This window comes from Rhamphochromis longiceps, linkage group LG19 (genome assembly GCF_057381845.1).
Source record: "Rhamphochromis longiceps isolate RC_006_pf linkage group LG19, R_longiceps_female_GT1.1, whole genome shotgun sequence".
Lineage (NCBI taxonomy): Eukaryota > Metazoa > Chordata > Actinopteri > Cichliformes > Cichlidae > Rhamphochromis > Rhamphochromis longiceps.
Window position 1 is genome coordinate 29,859,149 of NC_140575.1, and position 27,667 is coordinate 29,886,815.

Here is a 27,667-nt window from a genome sequence, read left to right on the forward strand (position 1 = left end):
ACACACACAAAGGCATGAACACACACTTCTGAGGTATCTCCTTAAAATGCCAAGATTTTATTGCCTCGAGCACAAAGCCAGCTACCAAAAGCCTCCCCCCTCCTTTTTTCAGAGCAGGCTGATTCTGTGTATATGGCTTAATTTCAGCCACCTGTAGAGTTTCCACATTTGCTTCACAGTCTACACTCTCAATTTATGTCTGTGTAACCCAGGACAGCTCAATCCCCTGGCTCTCTGCCCAGGTACACCCTATAGCTGCAGCTAATGAACCATAGCATTGGTGCCAAACTGTGGGGCGGGAACTAACAAGAGTATGGTCCAGATATGGTGAAGCCCATTCCCAGCGCTTGTGACCTCGGTGAGAGAAATCCTACGGGGCCAGTCTACACCCCTAACACGCTTGCTGCACTACCACAAACTCAATTACCCTCATCAGTCATCGGGTCCAAGCAGCAGGACTAACCCCCGTGCTACAGTCCAGTCACAAGACCCCAGCTTCTCCTCAGGTAAGGCTGTGCACACACACACACACACACACACACACACACACACACACACACACACACACACACACACACACACACACACACACACACACACACACACACAGCTGGCCTCAAACAAGAGACTCTGACATTACGTAGTGCTCTCTGCTCTCTTAAGCCCTTCGGCCACAAACATACCCTGTTATTCTTCTTTATCAGCTTATTAGAGGGGGGGGGGGGGGGGGATTCTGAGTGTAGAGGAGGTTATGGTTTTCAAATTTAAAAAAAGAAAGAGGAAAAGGACTGACAAATAAAGCATGATGTTGTGAAAAGAAGAATGCAACTGTGAGAGTGGTGTGAACTGCTTTGGACAGAGGAGCAGAGAGTAGAGGATGGTGGGGGCCCTGTCACAGCCCCTCCAGGGTAATTGGCTCCAGATGTGAGGCAGCGTGGCCCCTGCGCCAGAAAGGCGTCAGGGCTGCATTAAAGGCTCAGCGCAGGGCTGATGGGATTGCAGTGACACAAACTAACCCCTGCTCCCAACCAAAAAAAACAGAATCCCACACTGCGCTGCTGACCACTGGGCCTCCATCGGCGCTCTTCCTTACTCCTCAACCTCTGGTCGTTACATGCCAAATTGACAAACCACTACAAAGCTTTTCCTTGTAAAACTTCCCTTGTTTATTTATAAAACCTCCTCTTTCACTCTTGACCTTGATTCCAGTCCTGAAAACATACGGCTCTGCTACAGAGGTGTATTGTGTCTCGAGGACTATATAGGGACTGCAATCTTGGAGTCAAGTTTATTTTTTTAGTCATTGTGTTGGCCCTTATTGTGAACTGGCAGGTGATGCGTGTGTCAGTCAGTTCTTCCCCTTTATTCGAGAAAGTGACGAGTTTGCTGCACACAATGGTTTTCAGTTAATACACAGCTTTGGGGACTCCCCTGGTGAAAGGGCTAAAGGACATCGCTCATCTACAAATGCAGCACGGGCTTGTCTGAAGCACGCTAGCTGAAAAGCAGGAGCAGATGATGTTGTCAAACTGCACCATGTCACATATAAAGATCTCTAATCGTGTTTTTCTCCTGCTTTGAGGCCTTATTTAAGCAATATGATATTTAAAAACATCATAAAGAAATAAGGAGTATAAATGGGTCACATTCTCCTATGACCAAAGCGTGTGCTCTTTCAGAAAGAGTGCTCAGAGTGAGGAATGCTCTTACTGTGACACAAAGAACATGTTTACTGATAGAGCATGGAAATTGATTAAAAGCAGAAAAGCGGCATGGAGTGAATGTAGATGGAGGGAACAGAGAGAATGGGAGGAAAGAGGAAAAAAATAAATAAATGGAGAGCACTTCATCAGTGATGACACTTGCGTATTGATGGCATCTCTTCTGAGTTGCAGTCCCCACCGTGACTAACAAGGACAGCCACTCATCATGCCAACCGGCATTTAAAAAGCTCATGTGAAGCACCTTTCAGCCAGGAATGCCTGTTGAACAAGATTATGCAGGCAAACAGAAAGCAGATGTTGTCCGCACTGAGATTTTCAGTTTCTGATGTCCACCACAACAGAAAATTCAATTTAATTTAATTTATAAAGACACGAAATCACAACAACAGTCACCTCAAGTTGCTTTGTGTTGTAAGGTAAAGACCCTACAATAACGCAGGGAAAACTCCAACAATGAGACGACTCCCTGTGACCGAGCACTTGGCAACAGCGGGAAGGAAAAACTCCTTCCTAACAGGAAATAAAGACGGAAACAGGTTCAGGAGGGGCAGCTGTCTGCCGTGACTGGGTGGGGTGAGGGGAGGGAGAGAGAAGACACACTGATAACAGTCTCCAGCCACCTGTAGAAACGTAGATAATACTTTCTGCATATCTAATCCAGTGGTTCCCAGCCTGTTTTCACACACAGGATGGGCAAAGTAGGCTGAAGGTCAAAGTGAGGACACCAGGTTCACCCTTCTCCTGATTTCCAACAACAGAAAATGATTTTCAAAGAACACAGCCGACGCCTCTTGAAACAATACAAAAGTGGCGGCTGCCAGCAGGAGCTTAATTCCGGCCCACCATCGCTCCTCTGCTGGCTCATTCCATCCTTTAACCCTGGGAGATGGTGCTGTCATACTGCTGGACATGGGCCCAGGGTGTGAGTGAGTTTAACTAAACAAAAACACTCCCACCTCTGGGCCCGAGGACTCGGGACCCAGTCAGATCTCCATTTAAAAAAAAACAAAAAAACCCAGCTCTGGTTTGAGTTAACATGCATTTTTCCAGCTCATTATAAACCTGGAAAAATATCTGAGCATGTGGTTATCTTCACCTAGTTAGGTTTTGATAAAACATAGGACGCCTGAGTTTCTGTGAAATGGTGCCGACCTGGACTGCTGTGGACACAGTCTGACACCAGGTGGCAATCTTGCTCTGCTTTTGCGTTCAGCATAGAGGTTTGTAAATGATCCCGTGCAGGAGAAGGTCAGGATTCTTAATTTGTTCCTATTTGTCAGAAACACTGTTGTTTTCCCACTTCATTTATAGCTCCTTTATCTGAGGACTTTCTCACTGGCATTTCTTTAAATTATTCCTTCAAGGCCAAAATTATTACAATTATTTGGAAAAAATGTACTTCAGTATTTTTTTCTGCTGTCATACTTCATTGCTTCTACCCCTCATGACAACCAAATATATATGTTCAGCTGTGGTGCCCTTTATTTCTGGGAGTGTCCTTAAGAGGGGTGGATTGAAGCACGGGGATATTCCCTGCATTACCGAACCTTGTTTTAAAAAAAGGAAAAAAGGGTGGCGTGAAAATCCTGCAGCCGCTGCTTTCTCGCAGGGATGGCGGGGGCCAGCCTGCCTAATTCCTCAGATTAAAAGCAGCAGTCGGGTGGCCGTAGGTTCCAGAGGCAGCATGAAGACAATCTAAACAGCATTATGATTAGAAACGTACAGAGCATGTGGCTTTCATTAGCTACAGGCTGAAAACCACAGTACAACTGAGGAGCGGGGCCTCAGCGTCAGCAGTGTGCCTGCCAATCAAACAAGCAGACATGTTTTGACTGATGAGCTTTCTAGAAAACCGATAAAGACATTTTAGTGGTTAAATAGAGCAAAACTGACATGTCATTACATAAACAATGTCTCTTTTATCAAGTGCTGGCAATTTGATACAATCTAACACATTTTAAATTAGGCCCACATGGCGTGCGCTATAATGAACCAACAAACTGATCACCGGTTTTATCACATTCACTGCAGTAGATGATGTAGCAGAAATAGTTTTACCTGATTTTAGAGTGCTCAAAGCTCAAAGACACTCAAAACAAATGCCCCAAAAAATAAATGTGATTCATAAAACCCACTGTGTTTACAAATACATATAGTGTCACATACAAAATTTAGGAAAGCAGTAAACTTCGATGTAGTCTTCATCAGGTGGTCAATAATTTACATAAAGTGCAAAAATCGCAAACACAGAACAAGTAGAAATGAAAAAACAAGCACATTAAAGTAAATTTACAGCTTTGTATCACAAACCCACACATCAGATTTGAAAAAAAAAAGACAAGACTTGCCCTGAATTTGGTACAGTACAAAGGTCAGTGCGGTACAGGAGATGTAAACATTGAGCTGAGATTGGAAAGAACGTAAAAAACAAAAGTAGAATAATTTTATCATAAATAAATGCCTGGGGGCGATGCTGTTCCCTTTATTTATTCAACTTTCAGTTTGTTTGGTGCGCGCTTCATTTTCTTTGGTTTTGTTGTTGGTCTGGGGGAGGAGACCAGAAGGGGGCTAGGAGCTCTTTGCCCATGTGATGACGATAACACAGAAACTGATGACTCCCATAATCATGCCAAAGACCACGAGTAGTGCAGCCTGAAGGGGAGAGAGGAGAAAGAAAAGAAAAGAAAAAAATCGAAATAATTACCAGATTACCTCAAAATATAATGTATGCAACTTCATCGCCAGATCTTCTATTTACGGAAGAGCTCATTTACCCCAACAGAGTCGAAGGACCTGAGGGGCTGCCTGCTGATTTTGAGGTAGAAGATGCCCGGAAAGACAAATAAGAGGCAGCTGGATGTTGTTGATCCTGAGGAACAAACAGGAAAGGCTCATGATAGGAGATTTATAAACTGTTTGAGCAGGACTCCAGCCATCAATTATGTATAAGCAGATACTGCAGTTCTAGCCAGTACAATCAATAACTGTGGGCTACTGGGATATTGGCAGCTTATAATGCCTGTTCATATTTAAAAGGTTACAGGTAAGGAAATAAAAATATATCTATAATTTATGAACAATATAATATCTATTGATATACCCCACTCCCATATGTTAAAAGTATTTTCAAAGTACCACATACCTACTACTCCAAACACATTTCTGATATCAGGCACAAAGATGGCGAGTATCAGCACCACACACAGGATGGTTAGAGTTGCAGCGATGTGGATCAGCCAAGAAAAGGCACGCCCCCCGAAAAGCATCAAAATTGCAGCTTTACGGGCCTGCAGCAAGCACACAGACACAGACAGTACCCATTCAAGCTGAAAGCACTCGAGTGTTATTGCAACTAAATGTCTTAAAGCAGAAAGAAGGAAAGTGAAGTAATCTGCTTTTCTGGCAGCTGTAACACAGTAACAGAGCCAGATGAATTTTCTAGGCGACAATAAATTTAAATTGATAAAGTGAAAGAGTAAAAAGGTGGAACTGAAAAATAAAACCATCTTGATCACAATAACAACATAAAAATGATCAACAAAGCCTTCAAGTATTTTCAGTTCAGTTCTTCAGTTTCACAGTTTGAGTAAAAAAAGAAAAAAGAAGAAGCACTAAACAAACCTGTGTGGAAAAAGCATCGTTGTTGTTGTTATTATTATTATTATTATTATTATTATTATTATTATTATTATTATTATTATGATGATGATGATGATGATGATGATGATGATGATGATGAAGCAGGTCTACTCACAGGGAAGTGTATAAGTGGCACAGTCAGCAGCACAGACAGGAGGATGGCCAGTCGAACCGCTATCACCATGGTGTCCCGGGGCAAGTATGCATCATAACTGAGGAGCAGCTCGGATTCCACGTGAGCTAAAAGTTAGAAGATGAAAACAGAGATGGGACAATGCTTTCCTTTGAATGAAAGTGTCCCTGATGACTTACCGTAGAAGGTGAGGTAGCCAAACAGCGCAGAAATAAAGTACAGCAAGAAGCTGAGGCTGATGCCGATATTCGTGACCTTCTGCATCCTGGCTTTGGTAGGTCTGAAAGACAAAGCGATAATAATGCATTCACGTGACAAGCACCTATTATGGTCATTTCCAGCTCCATATTTTATTCATAGACTTAGAATATCTTTAAATGATACATAACAATTATAATTTATCTTATTATCCTATCCTGGGCCTTGGTGTAGCCCCTAAGTCAGGTCATTTAACCTCCTCTCCACATAGAAAGCAAACTGTAGGAAATGCATGTAGAGGAGCCTAAAGCCTGAGCTTCTGACTCACGCATCCTCCAACTACTTGAAACTTTGCCGTGTTTAATATAAGCAGCTGTTTTCTGTCATAACTGGATACATATGACAGAAAACAGGCAAAAATAGTAGAAATAAACGCGAAGCTGACCGATCCAGTTCGCAGTAGATCGGCAGGACAGCCGTGTGGCACAGAAAGGAGAAGGCCATGGTGGGGATGGCATAGGCACTCTGCAACACAAACACACACACACACACACACACACACACACACATCAGTCAGAGCACAGCAGTCATTAACAAATTAACAACCTACTCAGTTACACTGGAGGGAGGAGGTAGGTGGGTCAAGGTATGGTCCTCATAGTAGTAATTACTGCTTGGGCTGCTAAGAGTGAGGATGCAAATCGAAATGTGAGAACTTTCTGAACTTTTCTTCCACTAAATGCATCTTATACTACGTGCAAGTATACATCTATAGTGCCGTGTGAGCACATTATAGGAAACGGTCGAGAAAGTGTAAATCGGTGTCATGTGTCAGCTGCGTAGTGTGCTTGAGTTCCACATGTACAGGTTACACTTCACAGGTGAGAGTGTGACCTGTCAACACAGTGGAGCAGCTGCAGCAGATCTACGTTTAACAGCTTCTCACTGCCACCTCAAAGCCTCCGCGTGTTCAGTGCCGAGGAAAAACGCTGGTTTCCTATACGTACCTTACTAGAGATGACGAAGAGTTTTGGAGAACACTCTGAGTCAGAGGAATTTGATATCTGGAGAAACAAGGTGAAAAAGTGAGCCGGTTATTTCTAGAAAGAGATGAGTTCAGCAGTGCTGCTGCAAATAGTAAAGCTTAATTTCAAGCTTAAGGGAAACAAGTATTCTAATATAGCTCATAGCAGGTTTTTTGTATGGTCTGTTTAATTCCTAAAGGTCAGAGTTGATTTCCAGGATCAGGCAAGGTTATCTGGACTTCCTGTCCTTCAGGAACAGCATCAGTTACCATACACAGATCTGTGCAGCCTTCTCTGGTCCTCATCAGCCTGTGCAGACACAATCAGTAAGCTCAATCTCCTGGGCTTTCCTCTTAATCCCGTGCCCGTGACCTTCTGGACCATACTGCACCAGATCTGTGTTGTTTTCAAAAGAGTATTTATGTGCTGAAAGAAATGCTGTTCTTACCTTGAAGGCACCTGAAAGGGACGTTATATTGTGGGGCAGTGGGCAGGGGATGGACCATTTCTTGACCACGACCTACACGAGATAATAAATAAAGTCAAAAATGAAAACAAACAAACAAACAGATGGACGTATGGAGGTTCGTGTCAGAGCTTACCACAACTGCAAAGTACAGCATGAATAAGAAGGCGAGACTACTAGTGTATCCCAGGAAGCCTGTAAGGACGGGAGAAAGATCTATCAAGAAGCAACCAAACAAGAAAAAAATAAATAACACGCTTGAGGATCGCTTAACGTACCAATTTTAGGCAACAATGACAGAGGTAGAACGACACAAAGTGTGATTATGATCAGAAGCAGCCTGCCATCCTCATACCAGGCATTTCTGGAAAATAAATAAATGAATGAATGAATAAAAACAGCAAGGGAGTGAACTATTACAGGTTAACACTGAATTAAGCCACGTTTTATTATCAGGTCAGGGATAGGAGAGAGTATTCTTCCATGCCTTAAGATGGGCCGGCTCTGGAAATTTGTCTCCATTTCGTGCTCAAATACAGAGCGACAGATTCATCATGTGGTATGAATTAAAGGCTTTAGCTCTTGCAAACCATAACAATTATGTAATTCACATGCAAACGTTGTGTCGCTCCATCAGATGAGACCACATTTCACTTGCTGGGTTTTTGGAGAGGGGGAATAATATTTTCCTTTGCCGAGGGATAGCCTTGGCAGTTCATTCGAGATCGGGGAGTAAAATGAGGAGGAGGAGGGGGGTGGGGGCTTGGCGTTCGAGGTGACACATGTGGAAGGCATGCCGGCTCCACCGGGGTCGGTCGAGGTGGGTGCTGCCCGGCTCTCTGCTGCGGGTTGTATGCGGGGGTCGTGAGGGACTGGCTCCACCGCTCTTTATGGGGGCTTCCAGAGTCAAGCAGCACCTGCTCTGACAACATCAACACCCACTGACCCCTGTTTGGCAGTTTCACAGCTGTGGCGTTACCATAGGCGCTGATGGATTTGTCTCCGCATCTACACCGTTTCTACCCTGTAACTGGATGTCACCGAGACCTCTGCTCTGACCTGGACTCTCTCTGGTCCAATCAGGTCTGCTCCAAGCCAAGTTTACACAAAGTATTCGACCCAATCTTAATTAAGGCGAGGCCGGTTTATTTGCACATTACTTTTCAACAAGAAGCACTTTAAATTAAAGAAAAAAAAGCTCTCATTCCTGCAGACATTTTTGTAAAAAAAAAAAAGAAAAAGGGATCTCTGGAGGCTGCAGGCTTACTGTAAAGTCACAGGATACCTAGAAGAACCATGAAATGTGGAACATTTCACGCTATAACGAGATGCAGGATAGCTCTCGGTTAAAGCCGGAGCACGACTGCCAATGAGTCAATCTCGAACATCAGCATAAAGATAAGATAAGATAAGATAAGATAACCTTTATTAGTCCCACACGTGGGAAATTTGTTTTGTCACAGCAGGAAGTGGACAGTGCAAAAGTTATGACGCAAAAATTAGAATACAATAAGAATAAATACAGTACACAGCTGTACAGAATAGAATAAAATAATATACTATATACAGTAGAATAAAATAGAATAAAAATATACAATAAGATAAAAATAGAATACGAATGCTATATACAACTGAGTAAAAATACAACGATGCCAGAAAAGATTATTGCACTTAGTGTTATTGCACATGTGTGGATGTGTGTGTTTGTTCAGTTAAAGTCTTTGTTGTGGAGTCTGACAGCAGTGGGGAGGAAAGACCTGCGAAATCTCTCCGTCCCACACCGTGGGTGCCGCAGTCTCCCACTGAAGGAGCTGCTCAGTGCTGTTACAGTCTGCTGCATGGGGTGGGAGACGTTGTCCAACAGGGATGACAGCTTAGCCGCCATTCTCCTGTCACTCACCACCTCCACTGGGTCCAGAGGGCATCCTAGAACAGAGCTGGCCCTTCGGATCACCCTGTTCAGTCTCTTCCTGTCCCCAGCAGAGATGCTGCCGCCCCAGCAGACCACGCCATAAAAGATAGCAGAAGCCACCACAGAGTCATAGAAGGTCTTCAGGAGTGGGCCCTCCACTCCAAACGACCTGAGTCTCCGCAGCAGGTACAGCCTGCTCTGCCCTTTCCTGTAGAGGGCGTCTGAGTTATGAGTCCAGTCCAGTCTGTTGTTCAGATGAACACCAAGGTACCTGTAGCTGTCCACAGCCTCAATGTCCATACCCTGGATGTTCAGTGGTTGCAGTGGAGAATGCTTGTGCCTGCGGAAGTCTACCACCAGCTCCTTGGTTTTACTGGCGTTGATCTGGAGGTAGTTCAGCTGGCACCAGTCCACAAAGTCTTGAGTCAGTCCTCTGTACTCCTTGGCGTCCCCATCAGTGATGAGGCCGACTATTGCAGAGTCATCAGAGAACTTCTGCAGGAAGCACTGGGTGGAATTGTGGGAGAAGTCTGCAGTGTAGATGGTGAAGAGGAACGGAGCCAGAACCGTTCCCTGTGGGGCCCCCGTACTGCAGACGACCCTGTCCGACACACAGCCCTGAGTCCTCACATACTGTGGTCGGTCGGTGAGGTAGTCCAAAATCCAGGTAGTGAGGTGATGGTCCACTCCAGAGTTCTCCAGCTTGTCCTTCAGAACCGAGGGAAGAATAGTGTTGAAGGCACTGGAGAAATCAAAGAACATGATTCTCACAGTGCTTCCAGCGGTCTCCAGGTGAGCGAGGGAACGATGTAGGAGGTGAATGACGGCATCATCCGCGCCAATGCCAGGCTGGTAGGCAAACTGAAGTGGGTCCAGTGATGAGCTTGTTAGGCGCCGAAGCTGAGCCAGGACCAACCGCTCCAGGGTCTTCATCAGGTGGGATGTCAGAGCCACCGGCCTGTAGCTGTTGAGGTCCTTGGGGCGTGAAGTCTTTGGCACTGGTACAACACAGGAGGTTTTCCAGAGCTGTGGGACTCTTCCCAACCTCAGGCTCAGGTTGAAGAGGTGCTCCATCACCCCACACAGTTGGTCCGCGCAGGACCTGACGACCCTCGAGCTGATGCCATCTGGACCCGCTGCCTTCTTGCCATTAATCCTCCTCAGTTCCCTCCTAACCTGGGTGGTTGAGAGAGACAGGCTGGAGCCTTGTGTTGAGTGTGTATTGGATGCTGTTGTTGGGGGTGGGGGGGAGTGAGCAGGGTGAATAGAGGAGGTGTGAAGTGTCTGAGGTGTCAGAGGTGGAACAGCAGCAGTGGGGGTGGGTGAGTCTGCAGCCGATGTTGTAGACTGTCTCATGGTTGAATCAAATCTGTTGAAGAAATGATTCAGTTCATTTGCCCACCTCACATCCCTCCCAGGCAGAGAGTTCTGCTGTTTGTGGCCCGAGATGGTTCTGAGGCCTCTCCAGACTTCACCAACGTTGTTTTGCTGAAGCTGGTTCTCCATCTTCTAAATCTGGCCGCGCACAATCCCAGATCCACAGCTGTCCGTGTCTTTGGCCTTGAATTTAAACGCGATGAGAGAAGCGGGACACACGCAGTCTGTTAGCAGCAGCGCAGAAAAGATTGAGCGTGACTTTGTTTTCGCTCTGCCGTATTATGATAAATGAGCCAGATAAAAGAAACGCGTTTTAATATAAAACAACTCATTTATTTGGGCTTTGATGGAATCGAATGTGCGCGTCTGTTAACATCTCAAAGCCGCTCATTAACAGAAATGTTTTGTTTCCCTCAGCAGTGAGCTGTAATTAGAATGGCAAAACTGATATCCCCTTGTATCAGTCTGATTCCGGGGAACATGTGTGAGAGATTTTGGGGGGTGGGGGTGAAAGGAGAGCGCTAATACAAAGCAGCTGTGTGTGGAAGATTCAGATGTTGACGGATAGGGCTGAGAGCAGCTACAACTCTTGCTTAAACCAGTGTGGCCAATAATAAAGTGATAGAAGTTACATTCTTTGCCAAGGACTTCTCTGCAGGCATGTCCACGCAGACCAATGAAAGGCACTGGCTGCTGCTGATAGGTGATGAATGGCTCTCGTATCGGGAATACATTTCCTGTGGGCATGCCTCACGCTACACGACAGACAGAGAAAACATTAGCAGTGTATTTTGGTTTAGCGAGGGAGCTTCCCCGACATTATTCATGCGCTTCTTATTGCCCGACTAATTCCAGTTTGTGTAGCTTTGTGGCGCACAAGTGTCAAATTTGACTTATTTAAAAAAGGCCAAAAGGTATAATCTACAACATCATGGGAACAGGAATGACTCATTCTTTATCTCAGTGCAGCTAATTCAAAAGAATGACTTTGTTCAACCCGCAGCTGTGACAGATTTTGAGCTGAATTTCTTTTTTGGCAAACGAGGGAGCTCACAGCGCTGGATATACCCACCCTGGGCTGTCTGCACTCAGGAGGCTGTTGATGGCTGCAGGAAGCTCCGACTTCAAGATGAACAAATAGGATGACATGGCTGAGAAGCGAGAGAACAGAAAGGGTTCAGAAATTGAGTGTTTATTAAAAAAAAGAAAGAAAAAAAAGCCCATAATCACACCAAGCTACTAAATCATAAAAACAGCAGATGAATGTGTGCTGTCACAAGCAATCATAAGCTGCTGTGTGAGGATGATGAGCGTTTTTCCAGTGTGAGGAAATAGCAGGGTGGAAGGGGGGGGGGGGGGGGGGGTTACTACGGCTCCAATGCAAACGGGTGGGGCAGGCAGCTCAAGGGGATCACCGGCAAAGCCCTTGGCATAGAGGAGCGGACATTATGCAGGACTTCCAACTGCTGGAGACCGCGAGTAGCAGCCATGACGAAGAAGTGCGAAGGGGGGAGGAATGCTAACAATAATGATCTCTGACGCTAATCCAGGTACTTCTCCCCCTTTCTCCACCTCACTAGGAAACAGGATACTTCCCTGTATGCACAGGCAACCAATCAGAGAGAGAGAGAGAGGGGGGGGTCACTTTTTGTGAGTATTAGAAGCCCCAAAAACAAGAAAGCAAGCAAGAAAGGGGGAAGAGAGCATCATCAGAAGTGAGCACGTTTGGTATTCAGATGCAATGTGTGGCCAGTTATAAAGGGAGATAATGTTAAGGGATTTAGATTTGTGAAGCCACGCTAGCCAGAGTTAGTTGGGCCCTTATTGCCTCGGAGGGCAGATCTTGCGCTTGCCGTTAAATAAGCCTGGCCTTAATCCCCCAGATCCTGTATTTGTTTATGAAAGAAAATTCCCCCAGCAACACTTCGGCCCACACAGACGCACGGACATTCCCTCTCTGAGAATAACTGCAGACATTTTATGTAAGCGCTCAAATCTGTCAATAAGATGTTACTCTGAGGCTGCGGGTTTTTTTTAGCAGATTAATCAAAAACGTACCCTGGGAGAGTTCATCCGTCAACTTAAAGAAAGCATGAAAGTTTTTTTTATATTATATGTATCGTTTTAAGCCACAGACAAATAAAGACATGCTGACAGAGATCACACACAGCAGACATGATGCAATGGTTTCGTTCGATGCAGCTGGTTACTGTAAGTATAACACCACATCTGTGGAAACTGCTGGTGGGACAGTATTTGCATCTTTAAAAAAAAAGCAGGGAGGGGGAAAAAAAAACCCTGAGTGAAGAGAAAGCGTTGCCAAGTGGTAAGAAAACGTATTAGAATAATAAGTACGTATGTAAACTTCAAGAAAAGTTGATCTAAACCTTCTGTGTGTGGTCAGCAAATAGCGGCAGAGTGTGCTCAACAAAGGCCAGAGCCACTTTCATTTCATTAAGGACAAGGGCCGAAGCCGGCTGTGAGAGCCCTGGGCTGGTCAGTAATTAAGGTCAATTGGCCCATCAGCCTTTGGCAGTGCAGATGAATGTTTACCCAGAGTGAGGCTAATTGCACTCTTATAAAAGGAGCCCGGGGTATAGACAGATGCATGCTGGAGTGCTGGCTCTCACACTCTCACACATATTGCCCCCATGCTGGGAAAACCGCACACATACCAGAGGGCACGGCAATAATCCACTCAGCCGTGCCACTAATGACTGCAGAGGAGCTATCACCTCAGCTCTCGACTGTCTGGGAAGCACGGTTTGTGGCTGAGGAATGACAGTAAGAGAAAGAGAGAGAGAGAAGTGAGGGGGTGGGGGAAATAAAGGGAGGGGTCCCATTAGGCTACTCCACACACAGACGGTGGGAGTGGGTTTACCATCAGCGATCAATTAGAGGAGAAGTCATGTTTCAGGCTCAGGGGAGGAGACAGCGGCTGCAGGGTCAGAGGTTATCAGGGAATCGAGATAATAGCCACACAGGAGGGTGGCTGTAAAACACCAGCCATTTGGGCACCAGCAGGAGGCGCTATCTACCTCCAAAATAAACTGACCATAGTCTGACCCTGCAGCACTCCTCACCCTCTTCACCACCCTTCTCCTATAAAAACCCACAAAAATCAGTTCCTGTCCAGCATGTCAGAAATGATGTATGTAACTGCACATTGAACCGGGGGCTCACTTACCACCGATATTTTGGATAAGAATAGCGATTCCAACCAGAACCTAAAAAGACAGTCAGTGTGAGCAAGTTCTCTGGTCACGGTGGAAAAACTTGTAAAAACTTTTTGGCAGGGCAAATGTGCAGCAATCCAAAAATCAACACTTACTTTTCCTGGTTTTTGTAAGGCTTTCCCTCCGAGGTCTTCATATGAATTGATACCTAAAGCCAAGAAGAAGAGGGAAAAAAAGAAGAATCAGACATGAAAACGATGTCAGGATGACTATCACATCACAAAATTCTTCATGGAAAAATGGGATTATCTGGTTTTTATCTCCTCTCTTTGCTCCTGTAAAATATTATTTAAACATCATCTGAAGTTTCTCACAATGAGGATGCAAATAATAAGTAAATGGAACGGGAAAAAAAAATCAAGTGAGGGTGTTTAAATGTAACAACTCTGGATGAAGCCCCCTGGATACACCCACAGAGACGTGTTACCCTGCATCCCACCCACCTGTTTGGTCACAGAGCTTCAGCAGGAGGTGTATAGAGTACGCAGCCAGGCTGGACACCAGCACCAACAGGATACTGGAAAAAAACGTTTCTCATCATATCTTTACAAGCACGTATCAAATTGTAAAGCAAAAATAAACACTGGGAGACACAGTTTTAGATGCTCTATAGGAATTATAACAAACTAATCCAGATATCGTCTGGGATACCAGGGGTCAAGTCATGCATTTTTCTGCCTTACGCACCGAGAAGATTCTTACCAAAACCCAACTATTCCAGTGCTAGCCATGGCATAAGCTAGACCCAGTATGCCGCTGCCCATGATTGCATTCATCAGGTTAAACACAGAGGAGGTGAAGGAGGCACCTCTGGCTCTGGATAGCACAGCTCCCTGCACATATAACACACAATATAAATAGCATGAAGAAAAAGATGCAGCAGAATAAATCTGATTATTTTTGTAAGAGCCTCAGGAAGATTACTCATGACAGTATTAAGAACAACTGGCTTGCCCTGATGATGGATGTCATGAAAAGAGCACAGCAGTGGCATGGAGGATCAGGGAATGGAAATGGGAATGGATGGAGAGGGATTTGAGCTGCTGGCTGTGGGACAGCTGCCTGAGCTCAGGATAAGGGGAGCTGCCCAAACTGCTTGACCTCTCTAATGGGGGATATCCTGGACAGAACGAGTGGCAACTCTTGTGTCAGTGTCACAACAAGCTTAGATTGACCTTCAGGCTGTTGCAGTCCCCCCTGTTACAGTACTGAGAGACAGGAAGTGAACTAAGACCCCAAATGAATAAAAATACAAAGTAGCTGGAGTTTATTGTAAAGCATGGCACACTGAGGTAAAGCTTATCCCAGCTTGCACAGGGTACAATTCAACACAGTTGGAAGCAAAACAAAGAGAAATCAAACCACTGTGATGATGTTTGGAGACAAAGTTAGAGAGCCAAAGCTGAGTTGGTTTGGACGTGCAGAGGAGGGAGAGTGGATATATTGGACAAGGAATGTTGAAGATGGAGCTGTCAGGCAGGAGAAAAGAGAAAGACCACACAGATTGTTGATGGATCTATTCAAGGAGATCATGCAGAGGGTTGGTGTGACAGAGGAAGATGCTAAGGATAGGCTGAGACCGAGGCAAATGATCTGCTGTGGTGACCCCTAAACAGAGTAGCCAAAGGAGGGAGAACATGTTGTTTTCAGTACTTTGCAAACATGTGTACGTCCAGATTGAGCCGCATGTTCACACCATGATGACAAAATTTATGGTAACCCTCACATACTCTCACTGAATCAACAACACACACCACACACTATGTCTTGCTTAGATTTGAACTGTAACTCTATATTGCTCACTGAAATCAGCCACATAAACTAACAAAATCAAGCTAGAAAGAGTCTCTCATTACCTTTAGACAGACAAGCTAAAACTTCTAAACTCTCTAAACATACATTACTGATGTTTTAAAAATGACTGTAACAGTCATTTTTAATATAATGAGGTCAAAAAGTTTTTGTCTGAAGTTAAAATTCTAAACACTTAAGTGGGCACTGAAATAGTCTCTGTGTCACAATAAAGTCTTTATCTGCATTATCAGTGCACTGTTTTAGCTTCAAGTAGCTTCAGCAAACAACATTAAATTAATCTAGTCTGACATCAAATCAAAGAATAAGTGGTTCAAAGGCTGAAATATGAATTTGGTTTGTTGTTGTTTTCCCCCATTTCCCCCTGCACACTATTAAAATGGCACATTCTGAAGAGGTGCAGATGGAGACACTTTGGTTTCTGCAGAGTTTTTGCAGGATTCATCAGCAGCTTTGAGCAGTCTGTCAGCGTGTATGTGGACAACTGATTTAATATAACCACAACAACATCCTCAAATGAGGGACTGACAGTAGAATTGTCCATTTAACTGTGAAACCATGGTATGTAATTAAATCACGCTTCTCTTTCACACCAACCCTCTTCCTGTCCTTGACTACATCCATAGTCTCCTCTGAGGTCTTCCTCTTTCCCTTTTGCCTGGCAGCTCCATCTTCAATATCCTTGGTCTAATATAGCCACTATCCCTCCCTCCAAACAGTCCCGACTTTGTCCCTGTGATGTACTCCTTTCTAATCCTGTCCATCCTGGTCACTTGTCTCCAAGCACTCTCTTGTTCACCTCTCTTGTGCCCTGTCTGGTCCTTTGGATTTTTAACCAGTGAAATACTGAAATAATGCCAGTATATTAAAAAAAAAAAAATCATATATTTGTCTACTTCAATTTTGGACATAATTTACTAGCAAAAAAAAGACAAAGCCCAAAGGAAACAAAGTTAGAGATTAGCATGAGAGGGGGGAAAAAGAAGAAGAAAGAGAGGTTCTGGTGTTGGGTGTACTTTCACTGCAAGTGCTGACACAGGCAGAAAACAGATGAACAAGCAGTTCAAAACAAGCACGTGATATTTTTCCTGGACATTTTGACAGCCTGATTTACTGACAACACTACAAAAACCAGCCATTTTAACTGCTGTAATTCACAGTGTATTATTAAATTAAACAAAAAAAGTCACTGTTGATGTTTGACTTTTATTTTTTTAAATTTGGACCATTTAAAATATGTTTATTGAACTGTGATTTTAGATTTGTTGCAATTATTGCTACCCCTTCGCCAGATTTGAAGAAAAAAAATCATTTGTCAAATGTCTCTTGGATAAATAAAGTTATATAAAACACATAAATTCTTCCTTGTGACAGAAACACATTTATTTTCTGTCTCAGACTGTAGATTTTAGGTCAGCAAGTCATTCAGCGCAGTTTCACTTTTGGGTCTTCGCCTGTTGTTTTACCTGTAACAGAGGTGCAGTCTCTTCGGTGTCCTGGGCGGTGCGTTCACGGACCACGTCCACATCGTTGTTGATGCTCATTGTGGGTGGGGAACCGAAGCGGGAAACAAATGTATTAGTGTAAAAAAAAAACCCTCGCAGATTGAGAGGAGGCGGGGAGCCGCAGAGTTACGATACCATCTCAAACTCTCCTCCTCTAAACTTGTCAGCTGATCACTGTTAATGTTGAGTCACGTGCCTCTTATTTCCGTCGCGTTCTACACGTCAGAAATTACACCGTGCAATCAAAATGCGAGTCGCTGCTCGCTTGACCAATCACCGCTCGACGGTGGTCGACGTCTTATGACGTAGTTCAAGCATGCCTGCGATCGGAGGATGTTGAGGTGAGCTGTCTGGATCTGGTTTATCGTTAGTGGTTAATTGTATACTTTTGTTTTAAGCTTTGTTCTGATAATTTGAATGTTTTTTCTTTTCTGCCTGATTATTACGGCGTTATTATGTTCGTAGGTTTCTCGGCAGGATCTTTGTATCTGCACAAACTCAAAGGAGCCTGAATCCTGCCACTGTGCACCGCTGCTTTTGCTCTGCAGCGTATCCTTGCTTGGCTGTGAAGCCCATAATGGAGCCTAAACTGTACCGACCCCCTCCAGAGGTCCGGGGTATGACCTCTCTGGACAAAGACGCCTTCACACAGACTATTACAGTCCCTGCTCTACGGGTGCCCATTGGGGTCTTAAACAAAGTAGTGAAAAGCCTAAAAAAGTCGAGCATCCAGCGCCCTGGTGTGCCCAGGGTGGTTCAGGACAAAGAGCAGAGTAGCGACTTTCGCTTGGTCCTGTTGGACCCTCGCAGAGTCTCCTCGCCGAGCTCCTTCAGTGAGACTGAAGCTGAGGCTCTGAGGTCGTTCAGTGTCAGTGAGGAGCTCCACTACTATGAGCTGAAGCTGACCTATGACAACCTGAAGAGCGAAGAAGTGCTGGAGGCTGTGCTTCCCCAAGGTCAGGATGTGACCTCTGCGTTCAGTCGGGTGGGCCACATCGCACACATGAACCTGAGGGACCACCAGCTCACATACAAGAACCTCATAGGTGAGAGGCTGCTGCCTGGACAGCGGGAGGTTTTATTACAAACTGAAGTATCTACACGTCTTTCTGCTTATTTATTCACTTTATTTTTTTTAATGTGTCACCCAAACTTACCTGTGTCTTAAAATGTCAAAATGACAAGTACATCTGACTAAATACAGCTAACAGAAACAGTGGATCAGCTGGGATCACCCATCATTTCCAAATTTACAGTAAGGCTTCTTTTCTGTGCCTTCTCTTGCAGGTCAGGTGATCATGGACAAAAATCCTGGTGTCACCTGTGTGGTCAATAAGACGAACATAATCGATTCCACTTACCGCAACTTTAAGATGGAAGTGCTGGCTGGAGAGGAGAACATGGTCGCCAAAGTATGTGTAGTTCCACAGAGCCCTCTGTTTCACACTTGTTATTACATATGTTCAGTGCACAGGCTAATCGCTGTCCCGATCCCGATCCAGGTGAAAGAAAACGGGGTGACGTACGAGTTTGATTTCTCTCGCGTGTACTGGAACCCTCGGCTGAGCACAGAACACCAGCGGGTGGTGCAGCTCGTCAAGCGCGGCGACACTGTGTTTGACATCTTCGCTGGCGTCGGACCCTTCGCCATCCCAGCTGCTCGCTTAGGTGCCAGCATCTTAGCCAACGACCTCAACCCAGAGTCCTACCGATGGCTGCAGCATAACTGCAAACTCAACAAGGTGGAGAGCAAAGTCAGAGCCTTCAATCTGGACGGCAGGGCGTTCATCCGGGGACCTTTAAAGCAGGAGCTGCCTGTACTGATGAGGGGAACATCTGCCATTCATGTGGTGATGAACCTGCCTGCCTTAGCTCTGGACTTCCTGGATGCGTTCAGGGGCCTCCTGCACCACCAGGAGCCTCCTTGTGACGAGAACCTACCTACAGTGCACTGCTACGGCTTCTCCAAAGATGATGACCCTGACACAGATGTGGTGGAGAGAGCTTCCCGCAGCCTCGGATTCCCTCTGAAGAACCGATGCTCTGTGCATTTTGTGCGCAACGTGGCTCCTAACAAAGATATGATGTGTGTAAGGTTCACACTCCCTAAAGATATCCTCTTTGGAAGTGATGCTGAAGAGTCAGGTAAGGAATCACTCCTTCTTATGAGGTCTTTTCCAAAAGAAAAGGCTCAAACATCCCATAAATGTAGGAAGAAGAGGAATTGAAAATAAACAAGAGAAAAGCATGTTTCCTCAGTTTTCTGTCATAACATTTTAAGTTCCCACTTTACTTAGACATTACTTAGCCCATAGTGTGAATTTTGCATGCATGGGGATGATTTCTGTGACCATAATTTAGACACAATTAAAAGTAAAGCATGAATACCTGAACTCTCTGCCCCCCTCTCACGGACAATAACCATATCCAACTTCTTAATAGCAATGAACTGGTCTGCATTGGTGCATCATATCTTTATTCTCTTCCCCCTCCTGCCCCCCCCCCCCCCTCTTTCTTAAATAGATAACTATCATATCTGATATCATATCTCACAGTACAATAATATTGAATGGGTTGCATTGTTGTATTTTGTCATGTTTCTCAGGTCTTTGTCTGAATTTCTACGAACATTATTGCTAAGGATTGTCTTATTGCATTGGAGTCACACTGGGTTAAATATGTACACTTGGGTTTTAAGGGGTATTTATTATTTTCTTCTTTTTTTTGGGTTGTATGGAAGCCCCAAACGCAATTTCATTGTTCTTGACAATGACAATAAATAAATAAATACTAAATACTAAATACCTGTGTTTGCGCTGTTATATGTGCTGAAATTCCAGAGCTAATTTTCAACGTTGGCACAGAGATGGTTTCCATGATGCTTTTTTCTGTTTGTCTACAGAACAAATTGAAGAGCCAGCCTCAAAGAGACAGAAGTGTGAAGAAACTACAAATGCAACGTAAGGATAAATATCGACTTGGCACAATGAGGACCATGAGGATCAGCGTAGGAGCCAACTTTATTTTTTGCACTTAAATATTGTTTATTTGAAGAAGTCACGGCTCAGCTTTGTGACTAAGTCATTTGCATTTTCTATTTTTAAATTCTGGCCTGCGTTTAATTTTAAAATAAATCTGCAAAATGATAGACAAAACCTCAGTGTTCATTGCCATTTATTTAAAAAATAAAGTTTGCACAAAATTTAAAAAGTTACATACAACATACATATAAGTCAGAGCACTCCCCACCCACAGCAGCGTAGTGGTAGTAGTGCAATATTTAAGGTCTTTTCAGTCACATTTCTAACTGGAGCAGCTTCTTCAGCCTCTCAGAGGGAACAGCCCGCTGAACGCGTCCTGGATGGCGCGATAACACGCCAAACCTGAGGTGTATCCTCCAGCTGTGTCCTGAGTCACGGCAGCCCGCACGTGATTCAGATACCTGAGAACAAATAGAAAGCTCTGCTGAGTAACGCAGGTTGGATATGTTAGAAATAATCTGCCTGGCCGGCACCCCGAAGGCTGCTTTTAAAGACTCTTCCTGCGAATGTAGCCTGAGTTTAAGTTTATTTTTGAAGGTTTTTTCCCTTCCTTCTCTCTGGTACCCTTTGGCCCTTTGATGAGATCAGCGAAGACGGACGTAGACATACACCGACAGTGGAACACCTTGTGCCTAAAAGTCTCTCCGACATGGCTCTATTAAAGTATTATAGCCGTTTTTATTTTTTCTAAGTGCTTACAGATGTATCCTGCCAAACCTTTGCGGGGATCTTAAGCAAACGCGAACGTCACTGTTTATTTTCACAATTGTGCACGGGCAGAAAAAACAGTCACAGTGATAGCTGCCTCTCTACTTAAGTGCTCCGTCCCTTCCCAGTCGAGTAATTTCTCAAGTGTGTATTGTGCGCTTAAAAAGCGAGCCGTACCGTTTTCTCTTTCGTGTTACTACAAAGCAAAAAAAAGCAAAGGCCGCCAGCGATCCAGACAACACGTAGCCTTGCCCATCAATACTGCCCAAACCTCTCACGCCCCCCCGTCCTGCCATAGTCCTGGCAGAGGCGTCTAAAGCCCTCACACGAGTCTGGCTTTGTGGCCCCTGTTCCTGTGAGCTCGGGAAACTTCAAAGTGAAAAGTGAATCAAGAGCACAGACAGCACTCTGATTTCCATGCTCATTCAGGCTGCTTTACAGAGAAACCTAACACCTGCAGGGAGGCTCAGAGAGACTGACAGAGCCGAGGTGTATGTGAATGAGAGATGGATGAGGGGGGAAAAGGTGTTGGCGATAACACTCGCTGCATAGATCGGATTTTGCTTTCTGTTGTTCCTAAGAACCCAATAAAAACATTGAAAATGAAGGTGAAACATGCTTGGTAGCATGTCTGTGACATTAAAAACACAAACACCTCACAACAGAGTGAAAATAACAAGGAGGACAGCACAAAATGTCAACCAGACGGTGCACACAAAGACCACTAGAGAAACGGCACACAAGTTCAAAACAGGAGGCCCAGTGATTAATAATAACTTCATTAGGCCCAAGCTGCTGTAGCCTGTCCTTCAGAGCACTTGAGGGAGGTCTTCTCATATGGCTTCCTGCATCAGATGAGTGCTATCTATTGATTATATTGTACTGGGCCTTTTTAATGGTGAAAAAAGTGGGCTATTTACAGCCTGGCTAAGTCTGCTCTTCCTGCTAATCTAATCCCCAAGCTACTCATGTGGTCATTCCTTCCAAGAAAGCTGAGAGCTCTGTGTAACTTTATACCTGCCTGCCCCTAAGGAGGGAGAGAGGGAGAGAGCGCAGAAAGAGAACATGAAGGAGAGGGAGGAAGAGTGTAGTTGAGGGGGTTGGGAAGAGGAAGGAGGGGAGGATATGGGGGGAAATCACCTTTGGGTATCATCATCACAAACCCTCTTCTCTTAAACTAACCCTGCCTGCCCTCCGCTCACCCCTAACACCCGAGGTTAGTTCAGTTCTGCTCCATTAACTCGGCGGATAATATCCGCATCTTCCCATAAAGGCTAGATGTAAGTGAAGCTGAAAGATAAACTTCACATGACTGTACTTGACAGGACAGACCAGCAACAGAAGACGTGCAACAACAAGAATGCTTTTTTTTTTTTAGCCAAACACCAACTTACGAAGAAAAAAAATTACTTGTGAAATAGACGCTTTGCTCCCCTCTGAACACTACTGCTACACTGTGTGCACCAATGCTCCTTCACCCCATCAGCTCCCCCCCCTCTCTCTCCGAGGACTGGACTGCCTTTTGTTTCGCAGGGCGCTGAAACCCAAGCCGTTTCGGCCGGTAACATCTTTCACTCTCCGGGCCCCACTGGAGCATTAGCTGCAACTCGATATGGGTCTTTTCAAAGCTTCGTATTATTGGGTAAATATGGGTCACTTTGGGCTCGCCCATTATGTCGCTAAGGGGGAGGCGGGAAAGGACGGGTGCAGGTGATGAAGACGACTGAATGACACAGTATGACACAGTGTGAGTGTTAGGACTGCAGTTGTCACAAGGGAATATGTAAAGGGGGGTCGGGTCGAGGTTTGACTCCAAGGAGTGATGTGTGTTATTTTCTCCAACAAAAGTATCATGACTTTAAGTAAACAATACTGTAATATTCCCCATATGGAAAACTCCCTCATATACAAGTCTAAGAGTATAATTTACATAAAAAGGTGGAGCTTTTGCAGATTTCTCACACAGCAAGATTACTTGATTTCTTTTAGCATTCACAAAAGCATAACAGCTGATAAGTGCTTGCATTATTTTTCAACCTCTGACTCTCACCATCTGCTGCTACCCTTTGCTTTAAGAAGCCATGTGCGGTTGGATCAAAACAGTTCCGAGTTAACAGTGTTTTTTTTCCACTTGGGTCTGGAGCTCTGAATACCTGGGCAATGTCTCCTGCTAATGCTAATAACCATCAGAGGCTTTCCTGACGGGACCCCGAAAAAGTATTCTCCACTCCTGCTGCCTGGAAAACACTGCAGAGCCCCATCTCTAATTCAAAGTGAAAAGATAAGTGGTGAAATGTTCCGGCGGGTTTCCGCGCGATTTCCAGCTGAGAATGTGTGGCTCCTCTTTGCGTTTGGATCAGGGACGCCGCTCCCGAGCGAAGGGTGTTGGGGTTCTTCAGGGAAATGGCTGCGAAGCTGGGACCCTGAAGGGGAAAAACTACAGATACTACAAGGAGGTGCAGGCTGCGCTGGGCCTCTTGTCTAGACTCCATGTGTTGGCTAGAATTAGATTAAGAGGAGATGTGTGGAAGCCTGAGCTTGATGGAAAAGAAAAGAGGCCTGCAATGCCACAGTGACTATTTTGCCAAGCAGACACTTAATCAACATACAAACCACAAGGCGGACGCACATGACAGAAGAGCAATCTGAATCAGCCTTAAACAATGCTCAGTGCAGACCACTCTGTGTGGTTTGGCTGCTTTCATACATTCTTGTTTACCATGCGGCAAGTTTAAGGAGCGAAACAGGCTCCTACATACATGAAATTCTCAAGTCTTGACTTCTTCCTACACTACTGACCTGAGAGCAGAGCTCAGACTGACACCTGTCTGATTTTACAGACCTATCGCTGATCCGGGGTCACCACTTGTTTTTACAGCACCAAAGATCAGACGCTTTCTGGATTTAGCCTGTCGTCAACGTGAATCACGGCCCAAACAGGGTACAATGACTTTCAGGCTGCCCGGGAGATAAACTCTGTATTCAGCTGAACCGACACTGGAAGGGGGGGAAAAAGAAATAACATCTACAGATAAATCAATAAACTCTACCCTGTCTTGCTCCAAGGACTGGAGCCTCATTAGCTATGTTTATTAAAGAGATGGAGCTTAAACTTTGTGTGTTGAATACACAAAGAGGGCAGCGGACAGGCTACTGCGTACTTCTAAAAGACAAGTCATGAGTCTGCAGGGCGACGGTGTGAATGTCCGGAAGTCTTCCTTTAGCGCTTTGCTCCGGCAGCAGCAGTTGAGGATTCCTGGCCTGGGAATGATGGGAGTTTGGGTGGGTAAGGGGGGGGGGGGGGTGTTGTACAGAACCACACACCTGCCAGATGATTTGTCATTATAGAGGGGTCAGCACTCAGCTGTCACCCCCTAATCACCCATCCAACCCCTCGAGTCACCACCCCCCCACCTCCACCTTCACCCACTAAACTCCACTCTCCAGTCCTCCCAAAACACCCCCTGCATTCCTCAGGCAGCTCTGGTTTCACTCACAGCACTGCTGCTCAATCTGCCCCTCCTTCCCTACACTCTGCCCTGAGAGAAAATGTACCCCTGTGAGAGACACACAGCACACTGAGCGCATTGTGTGGATGTGCGATGCGTGCTCATGCCCCCCGTGTACGCGTCTACGTGATTCACATGTGCTTGAATACATGTTTATCCAACGGCAGAGCTGTTTGTATCGATACCGAAAGCGAACCGTTGGAGCCGAGTTTTTAAACCAGAGGAGAATGTGTGAATTGGTCCAGGCTGTGGTCTACGAAACAAAACCCCCGCAGACAAGCCAAACACAGAGAACTCTCACAGGTATACTATATCTGTCAACAGCAGTCTTTCATCACTGTGGGTCATAGGTCACACTCTTTTCCATTGAATGCAGCTTCCTCTGGGACATGCAAGTGTGTGTGAGTGAGATCCTCGGCCATTATTCTATCCACCGTCTACCAGATTATCTCAAGTTGTGCTCCGTGAGTGTGTCTGAGGGGGGCTCAGTGCGGTTACGTCATATCCTCAGACGCATACAAACCTCTTATCCATTATCATGCGTCTTATCATCACCACTGATAGTCTCTGCATCCCACAAGAGAGGAGGAGAGGGAGGAGAGTATTGCTAACACTTACCTTCTTAAGGAGAGACCATGTTTAGAGTGTTAACAGAAGCTTTGGGTGACACTTGACATTAACGCTTATAGAAATACATTCTCGTGTGGAGTGACTGACAGCCTGTCCTCGAGAAGGCAGCTTGTTGCTATCAGTGATAATTAAGAGGTGCGCTTGTTTTCATTATGAAGGGCAGCATTGCTGAGGTGGCCACCATAAAAGCAGATAGTGCAACTTCTGCCCAAATTCAGCCACACTTCCTGGACTAAGCCATCACCTGTCACGACTCATCTTGAGCTCTTAGATCTTGGCCCTGCACCTCCTATATCCAACCTGATGGGGGCAATAGAGGCTGGCTGACTGGCTAGGCCGCCACCTTCACAATTAATTGCAGCAGCCTTGAGAAGTGTATAAGCATCACACACACACACACACACACACACACACACACACACACACACACACACACACACACACACACCATCTTTCTTTTGTCTCCCGAGCTGCCACTTGATAACTTTGCCCCCTGGAAAGCTTAGAAGAAGAAAGAGGGAGAGGGGAGGATAATGACATGACATCAGTGTCATCGTTAACCAAATGGGGCTGTACACAATGGAAGCACATATGCTGACCAGTGAATGGCTGCTAGCACAAGACACACCCATACACAGAGCAAAAGGAGCCTTGACAGTTGGATGTAACATTCAGTGGATAGATCACTGATACACAGAGGAAGAAAAGCCTTTTCCCATGGGGGGTGCGGTCTCGTATGCAGTTATCAGTTACAAAAGACCCCGAGGCACTGGTAAAAAGGCAAAGAGGATTTCAATTAGGAAGAAAAACAAGAAAATAATAAAGAGGGAGAGACAGAAGGAAAAAAAGGAAAAGGAAAGGTACCACAGGAGGAGGGTTTAATTCATACGTCACAGTGGAGAAGTACCTCCTCCCCTGAGGTGTGTGTGGCAAGTCCCCACAGCTAAGCCCCACATGACAGGAGTTTGTTTTGTTTCTCCAGCTCTTAAGAGGGAAAAATGAGCCAGTTAATCCCCCTGTACATTACTGGACCCTTTGCCCCAGGGATGAAGAGCAGAGGAGAGGCGCAGAATTCCAGTCAGTCTGTGTGTATGCATAGTTATGAGCCCCATCAGACTCAAAATCAAAGCGTGCAACTCTAGACAGTGCATGGATGCAAACCACTACAGAGATCAGTGTGTTAAAATAGGCAGGAGACATCACCTCACCCTCCACTGGGTGTTGACCCTGCCGCCGCTAGGCTGTGATACAAATAAATCTGAAAGCAAGAGAGGCTGTTATCCTTGGAGTTCCCTGCTTGTTGTTGTCTCCTTTGCTGGCAGCGAGTAGCCTGACTGGGCCTGGCCTGGCTTGATCTCACAAGGAGACTGCTGGTCTGCCTCCAGAGGGGAAACAATAACACTAAAAGCAGGCCTCTTTCGAATGACCAGAATACACACTAGACAAACGGACCTCCCCCTTCGGTCGTTCTGTTACGCTCCCTCCGTTTCCGCCCGCTCTTTGGGTCAGAAATGACTCACCCGCAACTAAAAAGCTTCTAGTCAACTACAGTGCATGCTTATTTTGCCTCATACTTCAAGAGAAAATCAATATTTGCACAGATCTATGGGAGGGAAAACAATAGTGATGTGGCCTCCTCCAGCTCTGTCTGTTAATGGTCTGTTTACTGAGGCAGACAGGATAATGGTCTGGGTGTTGGCTGGTGGTGAATCAGACGGTGGCCACACTCCACTCAGTTTCTGATATAGTTAGTAACAAGAAGTGTACGCATCTGTGTGTGCAAGGAACTTGGACCCTAAGTAAGGTGGTGGATATGTGCTCTAAATAAAGATGGGGCATTCTGTTGACACAGACAGGTTTGCAAGTCAAATAGCTGGCCTCAGGCTCCCACACTTTTATACTCTCTTTTGGTTATGCAAATTTTAAATCTGTGTCTCATGGCTGCAGTCAAGCTATCAGATCTAAGCTGTAGAAACACTTGAACGGTCGTTGAAGCACTTCATTGAACTATATCGTTACTAGCAATGCTGGATCTAGTAACAAGACAATGGCACGTGCATTGACTGTGTCGTATAGGAGATCTCTGGGAAACCAGGTCCACCTTTATGTTATGGTGACAACTCCAAGGTATTTGAGAAACAGTCCCACTGTTATGCAAGAGCAAAATAAACCGTTTCCCATAAACGGTATTGTTTGGCAGCGTCAGAGAATATTGTAATTGGCGCAGTGAGAGCAAAATATGGGCCTTGAGACATTATCTAATAGTAGTAAAAGTAGATCAAAGCCCACTGCTCTCAAAAGAGTTCATCTGAGGTCACACTCACTGGTGCCTCACTCTCCGGCTCATAACTTAAAGCATCAAAGCTGTGTTTGTGTGGGAGAGAGTGTGAGGGTCTATGACTATTTGTGGCCCAGCATACGAGAGTCTCTCCAAGGTGCCATCATTCTCCTCCTGTCAGTCTCAGCACCCTGACATCCTGGTGCTGCACCTCAGTCCCCCACGGTCAGTGACCTCTGACCCCACCCCCTGGCCCTTCCTGACCCATCAGATGGATATATGCCTTGCAGGGCTCAGAGAATCTGGGTTACATGGTAAAGCTATTCATGGCTGTTTCTACAGATTCCTCTGGAGCGCCTCGCCTCTGCATATTGAGAGAAAAAGAAAAATATCATGGCTGACTTGCACTTTCATCGCAGAGTGAGAAAGGAAAGCAGGGAAAGGAAAAGAATGATTTGTATGCAATGTAAACCT

General features: G+C 45.3%; 3 protein-coding genes across 8 annotated transcripts in view; 1 reads left to right on the forward strand and 2 right to left on the reverse strand.

Annotated features, from left to right (window-relative positions):
* The first annotated feature begins 391 nt into the window (after positions 1-391).
* trmt5 (tRNA methyltransferase 5) lies at positions 392-20,159 on the forward strand. Of its 2 annotated transcripts, none has more exons than XM_085391219.1 (5): positions 392-506; positions 17,493-18,073; positions 18,315-18,439; positions 18,530-19,172; positions 19,930-20,158. In XM_085391219.1, the coding sequence occupies exons 2-5, from the start codon at positions 17,605-17,607 to the stop codon at positions 19,989-19,991; spliced, it is 1,299 nt and encodes a 432-aa protein (XP_085247345.1). In that variant the 5' UTR covers positions 392-506; positions 17,493-17,604; the 3' UTR covers positions 19,992-20,158. The 2 variants fall into 2 exon arrangements, with proteins under 2 accessions (XP_085247345.1, XP_085247344.1); XM_085391218.1 differs by lacking the exon at positions 392-506 and adding an exon at positions 17,262-17,368 and having other exon boundaries at positions 19,930-20,159.
* On the reverse strand, positions 3,845-17,203 carry slc38a6 (solute carrier family 38 member 6). 3 transcript variants are annotated; one of them, XM_085391216.1, is made up of 16 exons: positions 16,989-17,203; positions 14,413-14,543; positions 14,154-14,227; positions 13,806-13,858; positions 13,662-13,701; positions 11,547-11,625; positions 7,464-7,549; positions 7,322-7,380; positions 7,168-7,239; positions 6,702-6,758; positions 6,140-6,219; positions 5,676-5,776; positions 5,479-5,603; positions 4,867-5,011; positions 4,499-4,593; positions 3,845-4,376 (listed from the first exon to the last, which is right to left on the reverse strand). In XM_085391216.1, exons 1-16 carry the CDS (start codon positions 17,064-17,066, stop codon positions 4,293-4,295), a joined length of 1,359 nt encoding a protein of 452 aa, XP_085247342.1. In that variant the 5' UTR covers positions 17,067-17,203; the 3' UTR covers positions 3,845-4,292. The 3 variants fall into 3 exon arrangements, with proteins under 3 accessions (XP_085247342.1, XP_085247343.1, XP_085247341.1); XM_085391217.1 differs by lacking the exon at positions 14,413-14,543 and having other exon boundaries at positions 16,989-17,186; XM_085391215.1 differs by lacking the exons at positions 3,845-4,376; positions 4,499-4,593; positions 4,867-5,011; ... (10 more) ...; positions 14,413-14,543; positions 16,989-17,203 and adding an exon at positions 7,558-10,657 and having other exon boundaries at positions 11,547-11,623.
* A 25-nt stretch (positions 20,160-20,184) lies between the features above and the next one.
* Positions 20,185-27,667, reverse strand: part of mnat1 (MNAT1 component of CDK activating kinase) — a 36,508-nt gene continuing 29,025 nt past the window's right edge. For all 3 annotated transcript variants that reach the window (XM_085391223.1, XM_085391222.1, XM_085391221.1), the window contains one exon: positions 20,185-20,469. In XM_085391223.1, coding sequence (XP_085247349.1) covers positions 20,349-20,469 — 121 coding nt within the window. In that variant the 3' untranslated portion in view covers positions 20,185-20,348. The remainder of the gene's footprint in view (positions 20,470-27,667) is intronic.